The sequence below is a fragment of the Panthera leo genome, chromosome B1, assembly GCF_018350215.1.
Source record: "Panthera leo isolate Ple1 chromosome B1, P.leo_Ple1_pat1.1, whole genome shotgun sequence".
Taxonomy (NCBI): Eukaryota; Metazoa; Chordata; class Mammalia; order Carnivora; family Felidae; genus Panthera; species Panthera leo.
In genome coordinates this window covers 32,508,392-32,529,748 of record NC_056682.1, presented here as the reverse complement: position 1 = coordinate 32,529,748, position 21,357 = coordinate 32,508,392, and the positions used below count along the sequence as shown (strand labels likewise).

Sequence of the window (21,357 nt, the reverse complement as noted above, 5' to 3'; positions counted from 1 at the left end):
AGTTTCCTTTGTTCATTCAACAAATATTTATTGAGTACCTACCGTAGATGTGCCAAGAGCCCTAGTGTTGGGGACATAACATTTTGGTGAATATCTGATAACTCAGAGAGGACAGGGGAGGATAAATCAGTCTTCTTTCCCTTCTTGCCTGTGTAGACAAACTCAGATCAGTTAGAAGCTAAAGCACAATGTCAGAAAAGTGGCGGAGAAGGCAGGTTAGGAAAAAAGGGAAGACTCATTTGGTTCTTGTTGTGTCTGTTCCCTCAGATTGCTCCCCCACTGCCCATCAGAAGAGAAGCCAAAGTCCCACCCCCACCACCTCCAAAAACTCGGAAATCTGGCTTGCTTTCTTCTGAGCCTGGATCCCAATAAGGATCTTGTCCCCTCTCTCTCTCTGGAACTCCTGAACACCTTGAACACCTGATGCCTGAGAGGTGAAACTGTCCTCACTCCCTGGGGCCCCTTGCCGACCACCTTTCCTGATCCGGGGTCATGTTCACCAGCTCCGAACGGGTTGGTCTTCGAAAGGCTTCTCTTTGATAGAAGCCTAAGGCCACGCCGCCTCTCCTCCATTCCACGTGGAATTCTAAAATTGGCCGTGTCCTGTGTGTCTCTCAAAAGAGAGATCTCCCTCACCACTATTAAACTCAGCCTCCAGTGCAGAGCCACTGAGGCCTACAGAAGCCTGGATAAGTTCTTCTGGGGTGATGGCGGAGCACCCCAGGAACCTACTCTTTGGAAGGATTTCTTGCGTCGCTTCTGAGAAACTATGCTTGAGACTTCGTTTTCTCACGTGGGCACATCGTGTCCCGAGTGACATTGGAAGCGACCCACCTCAAGTACTTCAGTAGCCGAAATAATCCTATCTTTCTGATGTCTGCTGTGTCTCCTTTGAGGAAAAGAATGTCTTTGTCATGAAGATTGGCTACCTTCACGTGTGGATAGTTATCATTGTTGAAAAAACATGGACTCCACCGTGAGGTCTGAGCTCCTGCACCACCAACCCCCCGTCCCCGCCACGTGTGGCACGGGAAAGCTGCCCCCACCCCCTCCCAGGAGCCCCTCATGCTCCCGACTTAACGGCCCTCGGCACAAGGCAGTAACTCCTTCCCGCTACAGACTCACTTGAAGCTCTTTCTTTTGCACAGTTTCTTGTCCTGTTATCTCCTTTGAGCTCAAATCACGGGACAGAAGGGCCTTAGAAGCCCCAGGTTCAACAGCTTCCCTTCCAGATCCCATTTGGACGGCTCAGCAGCCCCTCTCTGCCACCTGATTTTACCCTGGAGAATACAGTGCAATATCTCCCTTTGATTATTTATTCCTCGTGATTGTGGAATTAATTCGATTACATGCCTATGGTACTAATGTCAGTGCTCCTTTCCGAAGAAGAAAATGGGGTGATTTCGATGGTCAGATATTCCATACACACACACATCAACAACCACACAAGGCTAAAGGCGTTTTGAGCTAGAAGGGCCTTCAGGGTCATACAGACAACCCCCTCGTGTTGTCGAAAAGGAAATTGAGGCTCAACACAGAAAGTCTGACTACACATGCTCACTAATAACCCAGCTTGCTGATTGAGGCTCTCTCCCCAGATAGCGCCTGGATCGAGAAGATGGCCCTGACAAACTCCATGATGATAGCTATCCCTAGTCGGAACAACAGTGGAAATGTCCCAGATATTTCTATCCTACTTGGGTGTTGATGACAAAGTGGAAAACTTGTGGTGGATCCCCGAGGTCAGCCTGTAGGGAAACTCACCAGACCCCCTTCCACAACCAGGCCCAATCCCCTTCCCCGCCGCGGTAGAGAGAGGAGAGAGAGATTTCACCCCCGGGATTTGCTTGCCTGCCTCTTGGTGGGCCTGTTTCCCACGCCACCCCTTTGAGGAGAGACATACTAATTCTTCACAGAGTCAGGAACGGATAAACCTTCTGCGACGTGGCCAGCATCACTCAGGCAAACTAGTGTAAGAGTGCATTTAAAAGAGGTGAGGAAAAGGTCGTGCTTCACCCCTACTCAGGAGAGCCTATACGGGGGTCAAATAGAACCTGGGCTTTGGAAGGAAACCATCTCATTTCAGACCATCCCAACTATGTCGTCCATTAACTTGGAGACTCCCTCAAAGTGTCTGAAATCCTCTGAGCCTTCGTTTCTTTTACCTGTCGAAACAGGGATAATACCACACAGGTGAGGTTCCCGAGAGGTTGACTCTGTGACGCAGTAGGTGCGAAATGGCCCTTTCTTGTCTCTCCTGGCCCCGAGTAAGATCTGGAATTCGCCACCAGCGAACAGCACGTGTATTTTTTCCCCCAACGTAATTGGGAACGTGAGTGCAAATTAGCTGTGCACATACGGCCCCTTTTGCAAAGATGGCACCTCTTGGAGTAATTATTTATGACCAAAGAAGAAGCGGTAATAACCGGAAAGGATATTAGTGGAAAGAACGCAGGAGAACAAAGAGAAGGAATGGAAAGGTTATACTGGGCTTCTGTGGAGCCCAGAGCAGCTTCTGAGACGTTGCCTCGCAGACTGGCTAGAGGGGACCTGTAGGCCTCACTCACCGTATTTTTCAAGCTGCCTTTAAAAAGAGAAAGATGTAAAGTGAGTCACAAAAAAATACCAAGCCTCAAGCAGGTCCCTTCAGAGTAGCGCAAGTGAGTTCTGCGGTGTGGTTTTTGATGAGAGGCTGGGGAAATCCGACACACCCAGTGCCCTTTTTCAATAGTCTGGCTTTCCATACGATTCCCCTTCCACATTAATGGAAATACTGGGTCTCTGCTGCCTGAATAGGAAGGATTCTAGGTAATGAAGTGAATCACAGATTACAGGGAACATTGGAAGTTTTATTTCCTTTGGGAAACCATTGGGTCAGAAAAAGTCACGTCGGACAAAAGATCATAAATAATACCTGTCCTACAAAAGAAATGCCGTACGATTACCTTACATATAGGAGAGATGAGAGGCTGGGAATAAAAGGGGGAAGAGCTGGCCTTTATTTTCCTTGATAAGAACTCTGCAGTATTGAACGACATTGGAAGTAGCCCCCCTCCCCCCCAAACCGTCACAACCTTTGTGGATATTAGTTTATGGGGGTTTTTTCAATCCCTTCTTTTCTCTCGGTTCCGGTGACTTGTCTTTGAGTTTGTTTTTCTCTTTCAAGAATTGAAAACTATTGTTCAACGTTTATTAATCTTTCACTGAATGCCCGACGCCATACGAAACCCTCGGGCAGTGGCAGTTCGCTGTGTTCAATGGGGACAGCCTGGTATACAGACTGTGTCGTACCGTGGGGTTGGCAAGACGGTGGGATGAGAGGAAAGCGAAACCTTAAATAAGGCTGCTGGGTCACGGGCCCCTCCCTCCTCTGCCTTCACACCTGGATTCCAGAATTGGTGTCATTTTTTCCCATCAGGGAGACCCATGAAAAATGCCACCACCCTGCACATCCCTAAGACAAATGAGATAAAGCAGGATCCGAGGTAGCAGTCTACCTTTGTTAACGTTTTCCAAGCTTCGGGAACCTTCCCCTTCCCCCGGCGCCCAGATTATGGGGTGATTTCTTCCTTTAAAATTGAGACATGACTTAACGTACGTATGGTCACATGCACAGATCTCAGGGGTACAGATGGGTGAAACTTTACATAGGTGTATACCGTGTCACCAGACCACATCCAGCACCCCAGAATGTCCCCTCATGTCCATGCTGTCCTGCAAAAGGCATCTGGAAGGCCTTTGACATTTGTCCCTTCCTTCCTCTCGCTTCTCGGATACAATGAAAAAAGCAGGGAAACTGCCCCCCATCAACACAAAACAGGACAGAAAAGACCATGTATCTTTCGGCAAGTCAATTTGTAGTCAGTTCCTGGGCCCCAATTTCTTCATGTAAAACAAAGATACTTATTTGAGGCTGCGTGATTTTTAGAATCCTTTCGGCTCTAGCTTTCTTTGATTCTAAGTGAACGAGAAAGAGAGAGAACCTAAAGGAAACGACGTTTCTGTACAACAGCTTTTAGGTCCGTGCACCATTGACCAAGTGGGATTTGAAAATTGGTTGGAAAAGGTAAGTTCCTCTTGGGGTGGGTTGAGAGTGGAACTACCAGTTTTAATCTACAAAAGGAAAAAGATAGTTTTCCTTTTAAGTTGATGATTTCAGGCTGATTCTTACAGTCCAGCCAAAGCCGGTCTCCCACACATGCTGCCTAAACTCCTCTATTAGTCCAGTTTTGTGAGTTGTTCATGCAAACTTTGTCAAAGGCTCTGTTGCCAGGATTTTATAAACTAGTTGGTTTTCAAACATGGCCCGTTAGGGAGATGTGCATTGAAGTAGCAAAATTTTGTTCAGATTTGCTGTTATTTATTTTTTAAATTAAAAACGGAAATGTATTTTGAAGTTTATTGTGTTTGTTATTGCCTTTATGTTAAAGAAACAAAATTATTCCTGGGCTTTTCTTTATTGACACCTCCTTCGCGACACATCACACCCAGTCCCTGTGGGCGCCTTTCGTTACGAGTCACCACTGAACACCACTACCTTAGAGAAAACAACAACTTGAAAAAAAATCGGTGTCCAAAAATGGATGTTCATTGCTTCGACTCCCTGCTGGTGGTGGGTCACGTTGGAGAGAGGGGGCAGCCACACTTCAGTTAGAATAGCCACCCTGGGGGTGCCTGGGTGGCTCAGTCGGTTAAGCGTCCGACTTCAGCTCAGGTCAACATTTCGCAGTCCGTGAGTTCGAGCCCCGCGTCGGGCTCTGGGCTGATGGCTCAGAGCCTGGAGCCTGCTTCCGATTCTGTGTCTCCCTCTCTCTCTGCCCCTCCCCCGTTCATGCTCTGTCTCTCTCTGTCTCAAAAATAATAAATAAACGTTAAAAAAAAAAAAAAAAAAAAAAAAAAAGAATAGCCACCCTATTTTAAGTCCTGGGCTTATGCCTAAGTTTTTTTTTCTTTTGAGAAAATGTCTCAGTACTTTTAACCATTTGCCATCTAGTGCGTTTTAGAGCAATAACGCTCCACTCTGTACATAAGCAGCCATGGCATGTTCAATATGCAAATGGTTTGGGCCCCCCAAGACTGAATCACCAAGCCTGGGAAATCTTTTTGGGTGTAGGGTCTCCAGAGAGAAATACTACTTTAGGGGCACCTGGGTGGCTCCGTCAGACGTCCGACTCTTCGTTCCAGCACAGGTCATGATTGCGTGGTTTGTGGGATCGAGCCCCTTCATCGGCGGACTCTGTGCTGACAGCATGGAGAATGTTTGGGATTCTCTCTCTCTCACTCTCTCCCTCTCTCTCTGCCCCTCCCTGCTCCCAGGCTTGCTCTCTCTCTCAAAACAAACAAATCTTTAGAGCATTGTCCACTGTCAAAATTTATAGGGGTGCCTGGGTGGCTCAGTGGTTGAGCATCCAACTTGAGCTCATGGAGGCAACTGCGGTTTATGAGTTCGAGCCCCAGGTCGGGCTTTGTGCTGACAGCTCAGAGCCTGGAGCCTGCTTTGAATTCTGTGTCTCCCTCTCCCTCTGCCCCTTCCCTGCTCATGCTCTCTCTCTCGAAGATAAACACTTTTAAAAAATTATAAATGCCCTTGTCTCATGCGGTGATTGCTGGCTTTTCCCCAGTTATTGTCGGAAGACTAAACCCTTGGCGAAAATGGCTAATCTTCAAGCCGCTCCTTTTGGTAAACACTTAAAGCCGTATCTATTTGAGAACTTCTCTCGTCAAAGAGAGCGTTTGGTATGGTTCCCCACTCTTCATTTGGGAAGGCTTCTTTTGGAAGCAGCATTGATGAGGCCGTGGGTTGTTCAGATCCAGGAAGATGTTTAAAATGTTCATAAAGAGGTCATCTTTGCTCTCCTCATCCCTAGGCATTGGGCCATTTGAGAACCAAATACCCAACATGTTCAGGGGAGTCACAAGCCACCGAGCTCATGAGCATCTCTGTAACCCATTCAGGGAAGCCCACAGCTGCCCGCAAAGAAATTGCCCAAAGACAAGCCTTGGCAAAGAAAAGCAGAGACTCCAAACAGGACGTAAAAACGAAGGGGCAGGGCACCTGGGTGGCACAGTCGGTGAAGTGTCTGGCCCTTAATTTCGCCTCGGGTCGTGATTTCCAGGCTCCCAGCTGACAGGGCGGAGCCTGCTTAAGAGTCTCTTTCTCCTTCCGGCTGCCCCTCCCCCTCCCCCAAAGTGACCACGTTGCCCTGTTTTTTTTTTTTTTTTTCCCAGCGTGTTAACTAAAGATTGCAAATGGTATTGCTCTTATTAACAAAAATAATGATTTTACTGTTAACAAAAATAATAATGTAACAAAAATGGCGATGAAAAAAAATGACTGTGTGCCAGTCACTGAGTGATTGGCAGACGGAAGCTTCTCATCCTGCCTTGTATGTATCGATGAGTCAAATGATGCAGTTTTGACTTTTGTGCGGTAAAGTAGGTTGTGGACCCACATCTCTGCCTAATTTTATTAAAGTGGGAGGAAGGAGGTTCCCTGATCCAGATTTAGAGATTCCTCACATGGAGATATTTGGGCAACCTGGCATTGGGCAGATCTGTATTAAGAAGGGAGGGTTTTCGGGGCCCCTGGGTGGCTCAGTCGGTTGAGCCTCTGACTTCGGCTCAGGTCGTGATCTCGCAGTGAGTTCGAGCCCCATGTCAGGCTCTGTGCTGACAGCTCAGAGCCTGGGGCGTGCTCCACATTCTGTGTCTCCCTCTCTCTCTGCCTCTCCCCTGCTCGTGCTCTGTTTCTCTGTCTCTCTCTAAAGTAAATAAACATTTAAAAAAAAAAATTTTTTTTTAAAGAAGGGAGGGTTTTTTCCCCCATGGACTGTTTCTGACTCCAGTTCAAATTCCTTAACACAGCCCCTTTTTTGAGGTGGGGTGGGGGGAGGCAGGGAGAGGAGGGGAAAGGCACCTTGATTGAAAGAAGGAAAGGACCTTGATCGTGGCCATGTGAATGTGGGCACAGTTTGCTGCTGGGCCACCAGGTGGTTTATCGGAAATTGAAGGTTTTCAAATGGTCTCATAATCACTTGGAAGTTACGAGGATAATTGAGAACTGGTACCAGTGTCTGGGGCTCCTGGAAAACTGGTCCCCAGTAAACTAAGTAGATACATGAGCCCCAGGATCCTGTTTCAGCTCCAATTAACAAAATAACCAATTAACAAAAGAGGGGCTAGCTCTCAAGTCCAATTACGGCAGATGAACACGATTATTTTTAGGCCTGGGTCCCAAGCCTGGGCCTGCACCACTCGCTGTGGTGGACACATGGAGGCCACGTGCAGCCAGAAGGAGCCCGGGACCAGGTGCCCAGCAGGGCCTCCTTTCTCTCTAAGCCTCTCTCCCGTTCCAGCTGACTTTCAAAGGGATTGGAGACAGCCGGGGAAGGGAGCTGCTTTCCACGTGGGAGGAAGCCTTGGTCGGGGCCTCACTTCCACAGAGTATGGTCAAAAATAAAGCTACAATACCAGAGAAGATTGCTGCTGAGTCGGATGTGGGGGCCCGGGCCCATAGGTGACTGCTCTTGGGGCAGGGTGGTGGCGGAGGAGAGCCATGGGCTTTCTTTAGTCGACAATAATGTCGACTTGGTGTTACCTCGTGTCTCCTCTGCCCCAGACTCAGAGTTCTCCCCTTTATGGGCCTACAGGGTCCCTCCCCCACCAGAGTTCTGCACTAGACGTAACATTTATGCCACTTTATTCATAACACAGCACTTCCTGGTGAAACATGCAAATTTAGCATAAGCGTATCTGAAATTCACACAATTGATAAGACGTTAAACGGGTCACAAATTGCAATGTCAGAATTATACTTGTGTTGACAATCCTTTTGACTCAGTGGGTTTAAATCTTCTTCTGCCCAGTTTCCTCTTCAGTCAGACTTTCCTGAAAAATATGTGAGCAACCAATATACCGAGGTTGATTTTACTAGCTGAATTCCATTATGCTTTTGACATTTTAATTTCTAAAATACCGGTATACAAAGAAGAGACCCGTTTATTTATTTAAAAAAAATTTTTTTTAATGTTTGTTTATTTTTCAGAGAGAGAGAGAGAGAGACGGAGACAGAGTGTGAGCCGAGGAGGGTCAGAGAGAGAGGGAGACACAGAATCCGAAGCAGGCTCCAGGCTCTGGGCTGTCAGCACGGAGCCCGACGGGGGGCTTGAACCCACAAACTGTGAGATCATGACCTGAGCCAAAGTTGGACGCTTAACTGACTGAGCCACCCTGGCGCCCCGAGACCCATTTATTTTTGTGCACTAGAGAGATAACAGATCGTGTATTTTTAAGTTTTTTAATAAACCTAAAATCTACATTAATAGTTGAAGGATAGGATGTGAAAGAGATGAAAGAAAGATCTGATCTCCGTTTGTTATTAACCTAGCTTTTGTCTCAATTCCTTCTCACGTCGTGCTTGGGAAATATCACTGCTTACTATTTTGTGTGGTAGGTCGGAGTAGAAAGAAAAAGCAAATAAAGATGTCTGTCTGCATTTTTTTTCTTTGAACTGTGGGTGTGGAAGTTGAGGTCAATGGAGAAAAAGAAAACTATAGCTTTCTTCATATATGATTTATTCAGGCTTTCCCTGCTCCTGGGCATAACTGGTAACTAATTGGAATGCCCCTAAGTGCTGAAGATACATGGACTGCGGAGCTCAGAGATCACCAACAGTGAGTTCAAGGTTCAATTTCTATATTCAGTTCTCTGTATACTTGTGTTTGGTTATGAAAAACCTGCATTAAGTTAGTAGATTCCCATTTTTGGTGGGAATGTGGACGTTGTTATAATCCAGTCAGAAAACTAGAAAGCAAGGGTGCCGGGGTGATTCAGTCAGTTGAGCGTTCGACTCTTGATTTCGGCTCGGGTCATGATTCCAGGGTCTGGGATCGAGCCCTGAGTCAGGCTCTGTGGCTCACTGTGGAGCCTGCTTAAGATTTTCACTCTCTTTCTCCCTCTGCCCCCTCCTGGACTCATGCTTGCTCTCGCTCGCTCTCGAAAGTAAAACACACACACACACACACACACACACACACACACACACACACATACACACACACAAAACCAATTGGAAATCAAATATGTGGTTCTGAATTATAAATTTACTAGTTTGGAATTTTTTTTATTCCAAAGGGAAAAAAATCAACTAGAGCACCATTTTTGATTTCCTCATTTTTCCAGAGCAAAACTATCTCATACCAAGAACATTGGTGAAGAATTAAGGAATCTGGTGGAGAGGTGTGGATTGGCCTAGATTAGAATAGTCTGGGGAAGGGGGGCTGATGAATAGTACTTGAAGAACTGACATATAACAGTGGGAAGAAATTTGTCAGTCATCCCAAAGGCCAGAACCAAGATGAGATCAAGGTTACAGTGTAAGGGGTAAAAAAAGGTTCTAGCCATTGGTACTGAAAGATGGCGTCACAAAATGGTGAGACCCTACCCCGGGAGGAATTCACACAGGAAGGTAGGCCCCATGGAGGCTGAGAGCTGGTTGTCCTGTGTGGACAGCCTGAGAGGCGGTACCAAGGAGTCGTTCACCTCTAAGGCCCCATGTCATCACCACTGTAACTCACCAGAACTCCTCGCAGGTCCTCGAGGGGAGAACGGGGCTGGTGGATGGTGCATTCGAAGCGCGGACGTTCTGCGGGTTGAGCAACCTCTTTGGCTATCTGAGGAAAAAGAAGGAGATTCTTGCTGATGGAGATAAAGAAATGGAATGGTGCTTCCCACTTCTACCAAAGATCGTGCGTGGAAAGTGAGGCCAAGGGGATTATCTAAGAAGATAGATCCTCCATTAGGCATTTGAATGGATGGGGTGGGGGGGGGGTGGTTCTGGAGGTAATGGCGGTAATGAGGAGAGAATATTTTCTCCTGAGAGATGATGAGAATGAAGTACTTCGAACCTCCTGAGGGGATGGTATACAAAAAGTCTAGGAGCTTCGAGATGTGACTAGGGTGATTTTTAGTTTCTAGTTTTAACTAAATATGTCACAGTTAAATAAGATTTACTTCACATACAACCTGTGGAGAGGAGACTTCAGATTGCACTGTCGTAAGTGTCCCAGCCCCGAATTGCTCATCCCTTAGGCCTGTTTTCCCGTTAATTTAAGAAACAATATCTGGGGCACCTGCGTGGTTTAACTGGCACTGGTTAAGCATCTTGCTCTTGATTTCAGCTCCGGTCATGATGCTGAGGCTTCTGAGTCTGAGCCCCACCTTGGGCTCCATGCTGACAGTGTGGAGCCTGCTTGGGATTCTCTCTCTCTCTCTCTCTCTCTCTCTCTCTCTCTGCCCTTCCCCCATTCTCTCTTTCTCTCCCCACCCCCCTCAAAATAAATACATAAACTTAAAAGACAAAAATAGAGGGGCACCTGTGTGGCTCAGTCGGTTAAGCGTCCGACTTCGGCTCAGGTCCTGATCTCACGGCCTGTGATTTTGAGCCCCCATCAGGCTCTGTGCTGACCGCTCGGAGCCTGGAGCCCGCTTCGGATTCTGTGTCTCCCTCTCTCTCTGCCCCTCCCCCACTTGTGCTCTGTCTCTCTATCTCAAAAATAAATACAACATTAAGAAAATAAATAAATAACATGTCTGTGTCTTCTACACATTAAAAAAAGAAATAAAAATAATAGAAATAATAGCGACTTTCTTTTATTAGCCCACTTTCATTTTGGGACTTAGTCAACTAACATCTAAGGCCTCTCTCATGTGACCATGACCCCAGGAAGTCTCATTTCATAGATAAAAAACCAAGTGTCCTATGTTAGTGCTGGTACTAACACTGATATCTAATTTACATGAAATCAAATCCAGCATATTCTCCAGTATATATTTTGTGTCCCCGAGCTTGCTAACCACTCCCCTCTATCCCGCAGCCTCCAAGTTCTTTGCTTAAGTGCCCATTTCAGTAAAAAGAAATGATAGGGCGCGCACGCTTGGTGAGGATACTGATTTGCACGTTACAAAGATGTACCACCGGGGCGCCTGGGCGGCTCAGTTGCTTTAGCGTCCGACTTCGGCTCAGGTCCTGATCTCACGGCCTGTGATTTTGAGCCCCCGCGTCGGGCTCTGTGCTGACAGCTCAGAGCCTGGAGCCTGCTTCCGATTCTGTGTCTCCCTCTCTCTCTGCCCCTCCCCTGTTCATGCTCTGTCTCTCTCTGTCTCAAAAATAAACATTAAAAATTTTTTTTTTTTTATAAATTTTTTTTTTAAATGTTTTATTTGTTTTTGAGACAGAGAGAGACAGAGCATGAACAGGGGAGGGGCAGAGAGAGAGGGAGACACAGAATCGGAAGCAGGCTCCAGGCTCTGAGCTGTCAGCACAGAGCCTGACGCGGGGGCTCAAAATCACAGGCCGTGAGATCAGGACCTGAGCCGAAGTCGGACGCTTAACCGACTGAGCCGCCCAGGCGCCCCTAAAAAAAAAAAAAAAAAAAAAAAAAAAAATTTTTTTAAACGTACCACTGACCTCGTATCATAGATACTTTAAAAAGATGACATTTTGTTTATTTTTTTCAAGATGACATTTAAAAAAAAGCAGAGGTTCTAAGATTTTCTTTCCAAATCCCAAGGAATCCTCTTGCTCTAGAGACCATGGACCCGTCGCATTGTTTTGAATTCCTTTGGCCATTCTGGACGCTCTGAACGCGGCACGCTCCTTCACAGGTGTTGCCGTGTTCTCTTGGAGTCGTTCGTTTCCCCTCTCTGTTTCCTTGGTCCCTGTCTGAACTGCGAGCGGGAATGGGCCTGGCAGTTTGCAGTGCCTTATCTCCCCGGGGACTCCTAGGGCAGGTGGAGCCCAGGCTAGCCCTGTGGGGGCACACGTCTCAGTTTTGAAGATGAAAGCGACTTACCTCTTGGAAAGCATCAATCAGATTCTCAGTACTTCTCTTCCCCCCAGGGCGCAGGCCGTAGGACCAGTGTTGGCTGGAGCAGCCAACCACGCATAAGGTCAGCAGAAGAAATCCAGCGACAAGTTTTGGAATCGCCTCCATTCTGAGGAACACGATGGAACAGTCAGAGGAGCCCCAGACTGGGTTGAGCAAAAAGTAAAGACCTCTTTGGTGAGCAGTCTGATGTTTGTATGCTAACCCCGCGGAAGATAGAAATAGCTGTCGTTTTCACCCAAGGACACTGACAAACACACCCGCCACCCCCCCTTGCTTGCCTTCAGGATTTCCTAGCCACCTGCGATAAAGGCAGGACTTTGAACTTACATGCTCCGCACTTTTCAGTACAAAGCTGTCTCTTTTTTATTTTTAGTATTTATTTGGTTATCCAAACCCCCTGATTCCTTCCCTTATCAAGTTCACCTTTTTGCTTTAAGATTCCCTGCCCCCGCTCAACTGATTAGTTTCCAGCTAACTGTTACCAGTTCCTGAGATAAAGAGAACTGGGCCATCTGCTTGGAAAGGTAGCTTCTGCTAGGAATCTCTGGCTAATATAAAGTTGTATGACATTCAGTGGTTACGCTGTGGCACTAATTACATTTTGCTGAGTATCCTCCACACTCAAGTGTGGGCTGGACCATCTGTGAGCGCGGGAGAGAGCTCAACACCTTTCAAAGCACCGAGTCCCAGACCAGATGCCTCCGTGGCCAAGGCGGGCTCGAATTAGCTAATGACATGACGAATTCTCACAAAGCCTTCACGTTAATGTTCATCTGATGGGAAAAAGGCTAAAGACGAAATCGAATACGGGTCCATGAGTTGTTATTAATTCCCCAAAGGCTGCATCTCTGTGGCCAGGGGTGACAAGGACCATGAAGGTCAAGGCTTCTTTGGATGCTATGCACCTGGACTTTGCCCGTTGGGTACAAAATGCCCTATAGAGAGACAAAAGTGTGCAGTCTAAAACACATGCTAGAAATACAAAGCGTCTTACCTGTTTGAGGACCAAGAGCCAAAAGAATCCCGAGCTTCTCTTCGAGTTAGTGGAGTTCTGTGATTTGTCATTGTCTTAGCTTCCTTTTTATATGAAACTTTTCCAGGACTGAAATCTTTCCTGCTGGCAAATTATACCGCACATGGACTATGGGTTTTGTTTTTTTTTAAATAGTGATTTTTGTTTTAATCCTCACAGAAGGCCCTTTAATAGTGTATGTAATTGGAACACCCACTGGGGTGTCTGTTAAATTTACTTAAATCTTGGCCATTAAAACCTCAGCCAGGACTTTTATACTGAGGCCACAATTCACAGATTAAAATCAAGCTAGGTTGGATTCTCTTGAGGAAACAGACCTATCCAGAGTTCCAGGAAAACAGCTGCTGTACCTTAAGTGATGTTAAAGGCTCACATAAAAGCTTTCACAAAGGAAGCCATGTAATCATTTTAGAAAGGAGTTTAGTCAGGATGCCTGGGAGCTGGTCTCCGCTCTTTGGTTCTTCATTTGTAAGAGGAGCTGATTTATAAATAATAAGAAGGGATTATTGGCACCCTACCTATACCCATATACGATCCTGAAGAAGATAATGGGGGTTTGAAAATTTCCCAGTCTCCTACCCACCAGGTTCCTTCCTTGACTTATCTTGAAAGCCTGCTGATAGCATCAGAAAGTTGAGAAACACTGTCGTTAGAATATACTAAGCCTAAAACCACCTAGAACCTACTTGGGTCCACAGTGTGACTCATTTTAGTAGATACTGACTTAAAATAGGCAAGTCACTGTGCTAAAGGCAGTGGGAACACAAAGGTGAGAAACATACGTAAACGTACATGCGTAAACATACATGCGTAAGACCAGCCTCCCCTATGACAACAGTCCCAGCAGGTGGATATCATTATCCAAACTTTACAGATAGGTGTTCCAAGCCGGGGGTGGGGGTGGGGGGACCCTGGGGATGTTTTATTTACACAGTATAAGCATTTACAAAAGCAAAGAGAGAACCATTACTCTTTATTACTTTTATTTGAATACATGATTGTCTTCCCCTAATGTACCCCTTGGGTTGTAACTCATAATGGTCAAGGATCCCATCTCGTCTAAACTTCTGTTAAATCCCTAGCATTAGTCGGCCTTTGATAAATTTGAATGAATGACTAAAAAGTAAGGGCCTTTATTTTTATTTTATTTATTTATTTATTTATTTATTTATTTATTTATTTATTTATTTTTTAAAGTAAGGGCCTTAAACACGATTGGGCTTAACGCTTCCTCTTTTTCTGCATCAAAGATACGTTTTATCTGACACAGAATTAAACCTTCATATACAATTGTCTGTAAGGCCTATTACATTAGCTAAACAGTAAAATGGTTAAGAATAACTAGATATTTGTTCATTTTAGAGCCGGGATTGGCAGTTTTCTCCTCTGGTAGGATGCGAAACCAATCAGTCATCGCCCAAGGGTAAATTAGGGGAAGACAATCATGTATTCATGATACTCTTCCAGAAGAATCACATTTGCAAGGATGTCAGTATAAAGAGCAGTGCTGTCCTGCCCAGAGAAACTCTTTACCCAGCCATTTCTGTGGAGGTTGTCAGAGTCTCATGATAGGCTAGAGAAGGAAATAAGCTTTTAAGTACAATTGCAAACAGTGAACAATCTCAAAAAAAAATAATAATAATAATAATGTGATTTAACTTATTTTCATTATTTCATTAGACACTGAGTAACTTAAGTGCCATTCTGACATGAGAGCGTAATCTCATCTCACTAAAATGCAAAGGTAATGAGAGGCTCTTTTTCAACAAGAGCTCATTATGTTTGAACGGCACTTAAATTGCCCAGTTGACAATTTGCTAAAAGAAGTGTCCTTCTCACAGTGTTGCGCCAGCAGATGTGGTCTTGGGGCAGGACCAAGGAAACGGGAGTGAAGACTCCTGGCCTTTAGGGTCACGTTAATCACTTAGCTTTGGTTAAGCATCAGTGGCTTTCTTGTACGTTATTTCTATCAGTCGGTATTTTTGGAAACAGGTTTTGAAATTTTTAGATGAACACAGTGGCATGGTCTATGACTTTACTAAATATGCGCGATGCCAAATCTGCATCTCCTTAGATCACATAGATCTGAAGGGCAAAGGCCAAATTTATTTTCTGCAGTACCAAGGAAGAGATTGAGTATGCAGTTAATGGAATTTTGATGTTTAGGGACACACTTTGAATCTTTTCTTTTTTTTAAAATTTATTTTTGAAGGAGAAAGAGACAGAGTGTGGGGGGGTGGGGGTGAGGAGGCAGAGAGAGAGGGAGACACAGAATCTGAAGCAGGCTCCAGGCTCTGAGCTGTCAGCACAGAGCCCGACGTGGGGCTTGAACTCACATACCGCGAGATCATGACCTGAGCTAGTCAGAGGCTTAACCAACTGAGCCACCCAGTCGTCCCTTGAATCTTTTCATAGTTCCAAGGATAGATCCATTTATCATGAAGCTTAATTTAATAAACTGGGTTTCAGTATTGGATTTCATAGTTGTCAGAAATTTTTTCTCAATTTAGAAACTTCTAGATCTTAAAGGATATGGCTTTAGGGGCGCCTGGGTGGCTCAGTCGGTTGAGTGTCCGACTTCAGCTTAGGTCATGATCTCGTGGTCCGTGAGTTCGAGTCCTGCGTCGGGCTTTGTGCTGACAGCTCAGAGCCTGGAGCCTGTTTCAAATCGTGTCTCCCTCTCTCTCTGACCTTCCCCTGTTCATGCTCTGTCTCTGTCTCAAAAATAAATAAATGTTAAAAAGAAAAAAAAAAAGAGTATATGGCTTTAGAGGGAAAATGGTTTCATTTTCAACCTTAAAAGAAACACCTAAAAATTATTGAAATGCCACAGTAATGACTTAGCAATCTTGATGAGTGACAGACGCAAGCCTCTTTTTGCCCTAATGTAATATCTCAGCAGGAAGGGTCCGTGGTGAACTCCTGCTGACATATTTAAAGGTTGTGAAAGGCTTTCAGAGAATTAATCCTTGCATAAGGTGCTTTATGCAGAAAATAACCACTTTTCTTTGTAGAGGTGGACCTTTTTAATTTTAAAGATAATACCTCCTTGGAAATTTAATAAAATTCTAGGGCTTTTCATTAAACATGATTTGAAGTTGACATGGGGGTAGATTTATAGTATAAACCACCCGTTCATAAAATGAGCAACTGGAGAAAATATTCCATGCCTTGATTTGATAGTAAATCACTGTCATAAGTGAATTTACACTATTTCCTACTAAAATTTCTTTGAAACTGTAGTTGAATTAGATATTACAGCATAATAAATACATATGGCTCTAATTACAGGAGTACTGAATTTTATCAGTATGCACAATCTGATTTAGATTTTCTAGTCCCCCACCCTCAATTGTATTTTTACCTGTGTACAGACAAGTTCCATCACTAGGTTTAATAGAAGTTGTACTCTTTTGAAACTCCTGCCTCAAAATTCCCTCTCCTACGAGTCAGGTGAGAATGTTTTGGGGACAATGTACTCAACCGACCTAATAAATCTAACTTGTAATGTTCATCAGCTAAAAAGAGTAACACAAATGAACCATTGGAAGTCTTGTAATTGAACCTGTGTTGTTAGCACGGCAGATTTTAAAAACAGGGTCATAAAAAAACCATGCTTAAAGGGGTAAATTTGCATTAATGGCCCTTTCAGACTAATCCATTATAAGCGTTGTGTTGGATTTCCTTCTCCACCCAGACCCTCGGGGCTGGTCATCAACTTAATGCTGAAGAAACGTAAGCGAAATATGGTCAAGAGTCGATTTTCAAAAGTACGACTAGAAACTCCTTTTCAACATTTCACATCGTTTATTAATGCAGTATACATTAGATCCAAAATCTGCAGTTTCTAAGCATACCAATGTTTAGACCTTTCAGATTCTTCTGCATTTTTAGGTTTGTGTCTACAGAGGTACCCTTAAGTGGATGAACAAACACATTCTATAATTATTGAAAATATAGTACAGAGTGAAATGATTTAAATATAATTTAGGCACATATTGATTATGAAAATAGATATCTCTCAATACAATACTTCTCTGTCTTGGTAAAAATAATAAAGCAAAGAAAATAATTCATTTCTGAAATTGCTTTCCCTCACCTGTAAAGGTGCGAGCTCTCACTACGCATGTGCACCCTTTACCGTTAAGGAAAGCTTTGCATATGTATATATAGAAGAATAAGCTACGTAAATATTGAACACGCGTCATTCTCCCAAAGGAGACAAACAAAGTCGTTTTCATTGATTCATTGCTTCAAACCGATGAGTCTGTAGAATTCAGAACCTATTTGGACACAGCTTATATCCCTGCTCTTGGGGTAGACATAAGGACAACGGGTTATTGGTAAGGAAGTACAGGTCCTGTCTCTGCTATTGCAGAGAGAAGGACTCAAGAAAAGCAGGCTAGAATTTGAACTAAATCAGAAAGAAGAACCACAGGTGCTGACTGGTATTACATCTCGGACCCATCCAACGCCTTTATTTTTGTTGAAGTTTTTTGGTGGCTGTCATCAAATTGCCAATTTAAAATCGCTTCCCTTCCCCTTGTAGGGTTTTAACGGCATTATGTTGATTTCCAAAAGATGACAGTGGACTGGGATTTAATGCCTATTTCTAAGCTGGCCCTGTTGAAACTATTTGGCATTTGAATTAAATTACTATTGATAATGCACCTTGCTTTTTTGGTTCTGACATATACTTCCTATGCTTCTTTTGACTGTACAGGAGAAAACAAGGCGAGTAGTGTAAATTGATAAAATTGCCTGGTTTGGCGTTGAGTGGAACTTGCTTAGAATGAAATTCTAAGGATGCTCATTTAAAAGTTGTAGCGATAGGTAAATTCTTTGTCCATCTGGAAAGTTCCACCTTGAGCTGACATTGAGGTCTTTTCTTTCACTCAGTCTCAATCAGTAAGAGCCGAGGATTTAATTTAGCTACTGTTTCATTCTAAAAAATAAACGTTCCAAGAACCTGAAAAGAGAGCCTTGGGGAATCTGATCTCACCATATTCCTATGGCATGACAGGTATGTAGAGTAGGGGAGGCATCACTAAAGCTATTAATAAACCTGAACCTTTTCGAAATTTTCGTAAAGTTTAACAATTTAAATATCCATACTGTATCTAGAGATTCAATAAATATAATTGCATATGTTGTGCTTTTCATAAATTAAAATCCTCGAATACATTTCAAACCAAGATGGTATTTCCACATCATGCCTATTTAAAAGCAAATATAATAGATCCTATTTCTGGTCATAAAACCAGCCAAATCCCCCTGACTCCGCTCAAAAGGCAGCGAGCTACTCTAGCTTCTCTACATCTATTAAATGAGTGCTTCTCTGTTAAAATCAGAATGTGGAAAAAAGTCACTTTTTTCCTTTATGCACCGTTGAGAACAAGCATAATCCTCTAAATGGGTTTTTGTTTGTTTTTTATTCCCTTACAGTGTTACTTCTTCTAGACAACTGAATGGGTGGAGAAAAAAAAAAAGTGAGAAGGACAACATTTTTCATCTTGGGCATCTTCCTCCGGCCCTGAAATTCTCATCTGACACTCTGTGACATATGTAGTGGGGTCAACATCTCTTCAAATATAGCTCCCTTCACGTTGGAACCTCTCAGGTTGGCTTCTTGAAGATCGCACCCAGACAGGTCGCAATTCTGCAAGACAAAAACAATATTCATAAAACTAAGATTCCTGGGGCACGTGAGGAAAATGTTCCAACGTCATGAAACCCTGTTATTTCTGGAAGACTGCCGTGTTAGAAAAAAGTCAGATTTTCTTCTATATGTGGAGTTGTTTTCTCTAGGTGAATGGTCAGGCTGACAGTCACAAATACTGACAAACAGAGGTTAAAGAGGAAGTGTGTCTCTTCTGTTCCCATATTTTAGAATTGGTCATTTAAAACCCAGAATGGACTCCAACGTAATAAATATTATCTATGCAAATTTACCACAATCCGAGGACAACAAAAGGCAGGGCAGGTAAGCACTATTAAAAAAAAAAACAACCCAAAAACCTGAGGGGCACCTGGGTGGCTCAGTCAGTTAAGCGTCCGACTTCAGCTTGGGTCATGATCTCACGGTTCGTGGGTTTGAACCCCGTGTTGGGCTCCATGCTGACAGCTCAGTGCCTGGAACCTGCTTCAGATTCTGTGTCTCTCGCTCTTTCTGCCTCTCCCCTGCTCCTGCTCTGTCTCTGTCTCTCAAAAATAAATAGATGTTTAAAAAATTTAAAAAGAGAACAACTGAGAGAAAGAGATCTTACTTACTAATTACATTATAATAGATTTTTCCATTCCCCAACTCGAACATTTTTATAGCAGGGAACTGCTTTTTTTTTTTTTTAAAACCCCAAATTATGTGCACAATTCAATGAGTTTTAACAAATGTATATACAACAGTGTAACTACCACCACAGTTGGAAGCTGCTTTTAAATTTCTCTTGAGATCACAGAGTGGCAGATGAGACAGATCGTGGTAAGTCCTTGGGGATGGTGGGTGACTGCACATAACCTTTCAGGACAGAATGTCACCAGCTGCCCTTCAAACAGTCAACCTGACTAGTCTGCATTCAGTTGCCATCAGGAAGACTTCTGGTGTTTACCTACATGGTAACTAAAACCAAGGGGAAAAAAAATCATCATTTTTGGTGACAGTACCAAAGAATAAAAAATTAAGGAACTGTGCTTATAATAGGCTTCTATTTTTGGCCTTGGGCAGGTTCTTTTTGCCTTTAAGTTTAATGGGGCCTGCCACTCTACTGCTAAGATCTGTCAAGAGAACAAAGCAGAAACATTAAAAGGGAAAAATCAATGACAAGCCAAATTTTGACCCACTCTTCTCTCCAATCCGATCTATGCCAGGTTTTCCCAGATAAGGCTGTGCTGTTCAATATGATGGCAACAGCCACATGTGGCTACTTACATTTAAATGAATTAAAATTAAGTAAAATTTAAAAATCTGTTTCTCAGTTACACTGGCCATATTTCAAGTGCTCAACAGCCACAGCGCCTGGTGGCTACCGTCCCGAACAGATTTAGAACGCATCCAGCATTGCAAAAAGTGCTATGGGGACAGCACCAAGAGACCTATCAACAGCCTTTGAGCCTGCCAGCTACATTTGCGAATCAAGACAACATATATAATTCTGATGAAAAAGACCCGCAAAGTTAAAAGTTCAAATCGTGATTCAAAAAGAACACGATTCCAATTTAGAATAGGCTCTCTCTTAACCTGATTTCAAACCTGGATATCTTTTACATTTCTCGAACAGTTAAAAAGATAATCTGGCCCCATTTAATTCTGTCTGGACTTAAAACTGAAGAAAAACACAATAAATTCCATTAGTAAAGCAGTCATCAAACTCATCTACTTGAAGGAGACCCAAGGAACAGAGGACAAATGAAATCGGCTTCGACCGACTGTCAGATGAATCTTTCAATCTGAAACTGGGACCCATGGCCCGTGTGACTGAATCCTGCTCTGGGAGGCACGTCTGCTGAAACAAGCAATCGACAGGAGAACACCGCTCCGGCTGTGCGGGCGTGCTCCCTGGCAGTTTTTACCAGCCAATGACTTTGTTGGCGACCTCGATACATTTTGCAGGACAGGCTCAGTAACTGTAACGCTCTTCAGACATTGGTGACTCACCTCTAAATCCGTTCCTGCCAGAGTTGCGCCTCGGAGGTTACAGTTCTTCAACTTCGCATTTTTTAAGGTAGCAACTCTCAGGTTAATTCCTGTCATTTGACTTCCTTCCATATCCACACCTTTCAGATTAGCACCTACAGTGAATATATTTTGATAGCAGTTGAACTTCAAAATATTTATAGTCCTCTCCCTTCAAAAAACCGCAGGTTTAGTTTACTTAATGGAGGTGAATGACAGGCTCTTTAACTTTTGGAAAGGACTCCGTGAACCATAAATCTCAGTCTCTCAACCAACTTACACATATAAAGCGTTCATTGTTAACAATCTGTTTGCTTGTTCTATGAATTAAGAATGTTTTAGTCTATATTTTTGAGGGAAGAATTCAATTCGGTCTTAAGATAATTAGCACTTTTATAATATGCTTCTGTAAGTTTACGATAAGGAAGGTAAGTCCCCTGTATTCTAAACATACAGATAAATGAAGTGACCAGTTCACTGACACAACAGAGGAATAAGAAATTCGTAAATAAAACATTAATCTAAAAGTGACAGAAACTGCCTAGCTTTGTGCAAACTGAAATTCATTTTAGTCACTGTAAGCGTATACTGTTTAATTTCAAAGTTCGAGATGTTGACATTTAATTCTCCAACTGAAGCCTTATTCAATAGTAGAGGCTGGATTTCCCCTAACTTCTTGCCTAGCACAAGACTGAGACCAAGTATGATGGCAGAAGAAATCTACCCCCCCGTAGTGGTCATGATTTTTCCGTAACAATTATTTTGTT

The 21,357-nt window shown here is 43.7% G+C and overlaps 3 protein-coding genes and 1 long non-coding RNA gene across 6 annotated transcripts in view; 2 read left to right on the top strand and 2 right to left on the bottom strand.

Annotated features, from left to right (window-relative positions):
- Positions 1–3,428, top strand: part of DOCK5 (dedicator of cytokinesis 5) — a 220,895-nt gene extending 217,467 nt beyond the window's left edge. For both annotated transcript variants that reach the window (XM_042934539.1, XM_042934538.1), the window contains exon 52: positions 268–3,428. In XM_042934539.1, coding sequence (XP_042790473.1) covers positions 268–372 — 105 coding nt within the window. In that variant the 3' untranslated portion in view covers positions 373–3,428. The remainder of the gene's footprint in view (positions 1–267) is intronic.
- A 3,349-nt stretch (positions 3,429–6,777) lies between these two features.
- On the bottom strand, positions 6,778–11,999 carry GNRH1 (gonadotropin releasing hormone 1). Its single transcript, XM_042934536.1, has 3 exons — positions 11,853–11,999; positions 9,576–9,671; positions 6,778–7,887 (listed from the first exon to the last, which is right to left on the bottom strand). Exons 1-3 carry the CDS (start codon positions 11,991–11,993, stop codon positions 7,846–7,848), a joined length of 279 nt encoding a protein of 92 aa, XP_042790470.1. The 5' UTR covers positions 11,994–11,999; the 3' UTR covers positions 6,778–7,845.
- On the top strand, positions 8,244–18,450 carry LOC122217506. Its single transcript, XR_006201558.1, has 4 exons — positions 8,244–8,672; positions 9,591–9,757; positions 11,900–12,062; positions 18,367–18,450. It is a non-coding gene; the product is annotated as an uncharacterized LOC122217506 (long non-coding RNA).
- Positions 16,709–21,357, bottom strand: part of KCTD9 (potassium channel tetramerization domain containing 9) — a 37,534-nt gene continuing 32,885 nt past the window's right edge. For both annotated transcript variants that reach the window (XM_042934534.1, XM_042934535.1), the window contains 2 exons: positions 20,573–20,706; positions 16,709–18,580 (listed from right to left, as the gene is read on the bottom strand). In XM_042934534.1, coding sequence (XP_042790468.1) covers positions 18,464–18,580; positions 20,573–20,706 — 251 coding nt within the window. In that variant the 3' untranslated portion in view covers positions 16,709–18,463. The remainder of the gene's footprint in view (positions 18,581–20,572; positions 20,707–21,357) is intronic.

Bases quoted from the DNA above. Each gene is read 5' to 3' on its own strand.
- GNRH1 (XM_042934536.1), bottom strand. From the start codon at position 11,993: ATGGAGGCGATTCCAAAACTTGTCGCTGGATTTCTTCTGCTGACCTTA. The intron at 9,672-11,852 runs GTAAGTCGCTTT...CTTTTTCCTCAG, and splicing joins TGATTGATGCTTTCCAAGAG to ATAGCCAAAGAGGTTGCTCA. The intron at 7,888-9,575 runs GTGAGTTACAGT...CATATTTTTCAG, and splicing joins AGGACCTGCGAGGAGTTCTG to GAAAGTCTGACTGAAGAGGA.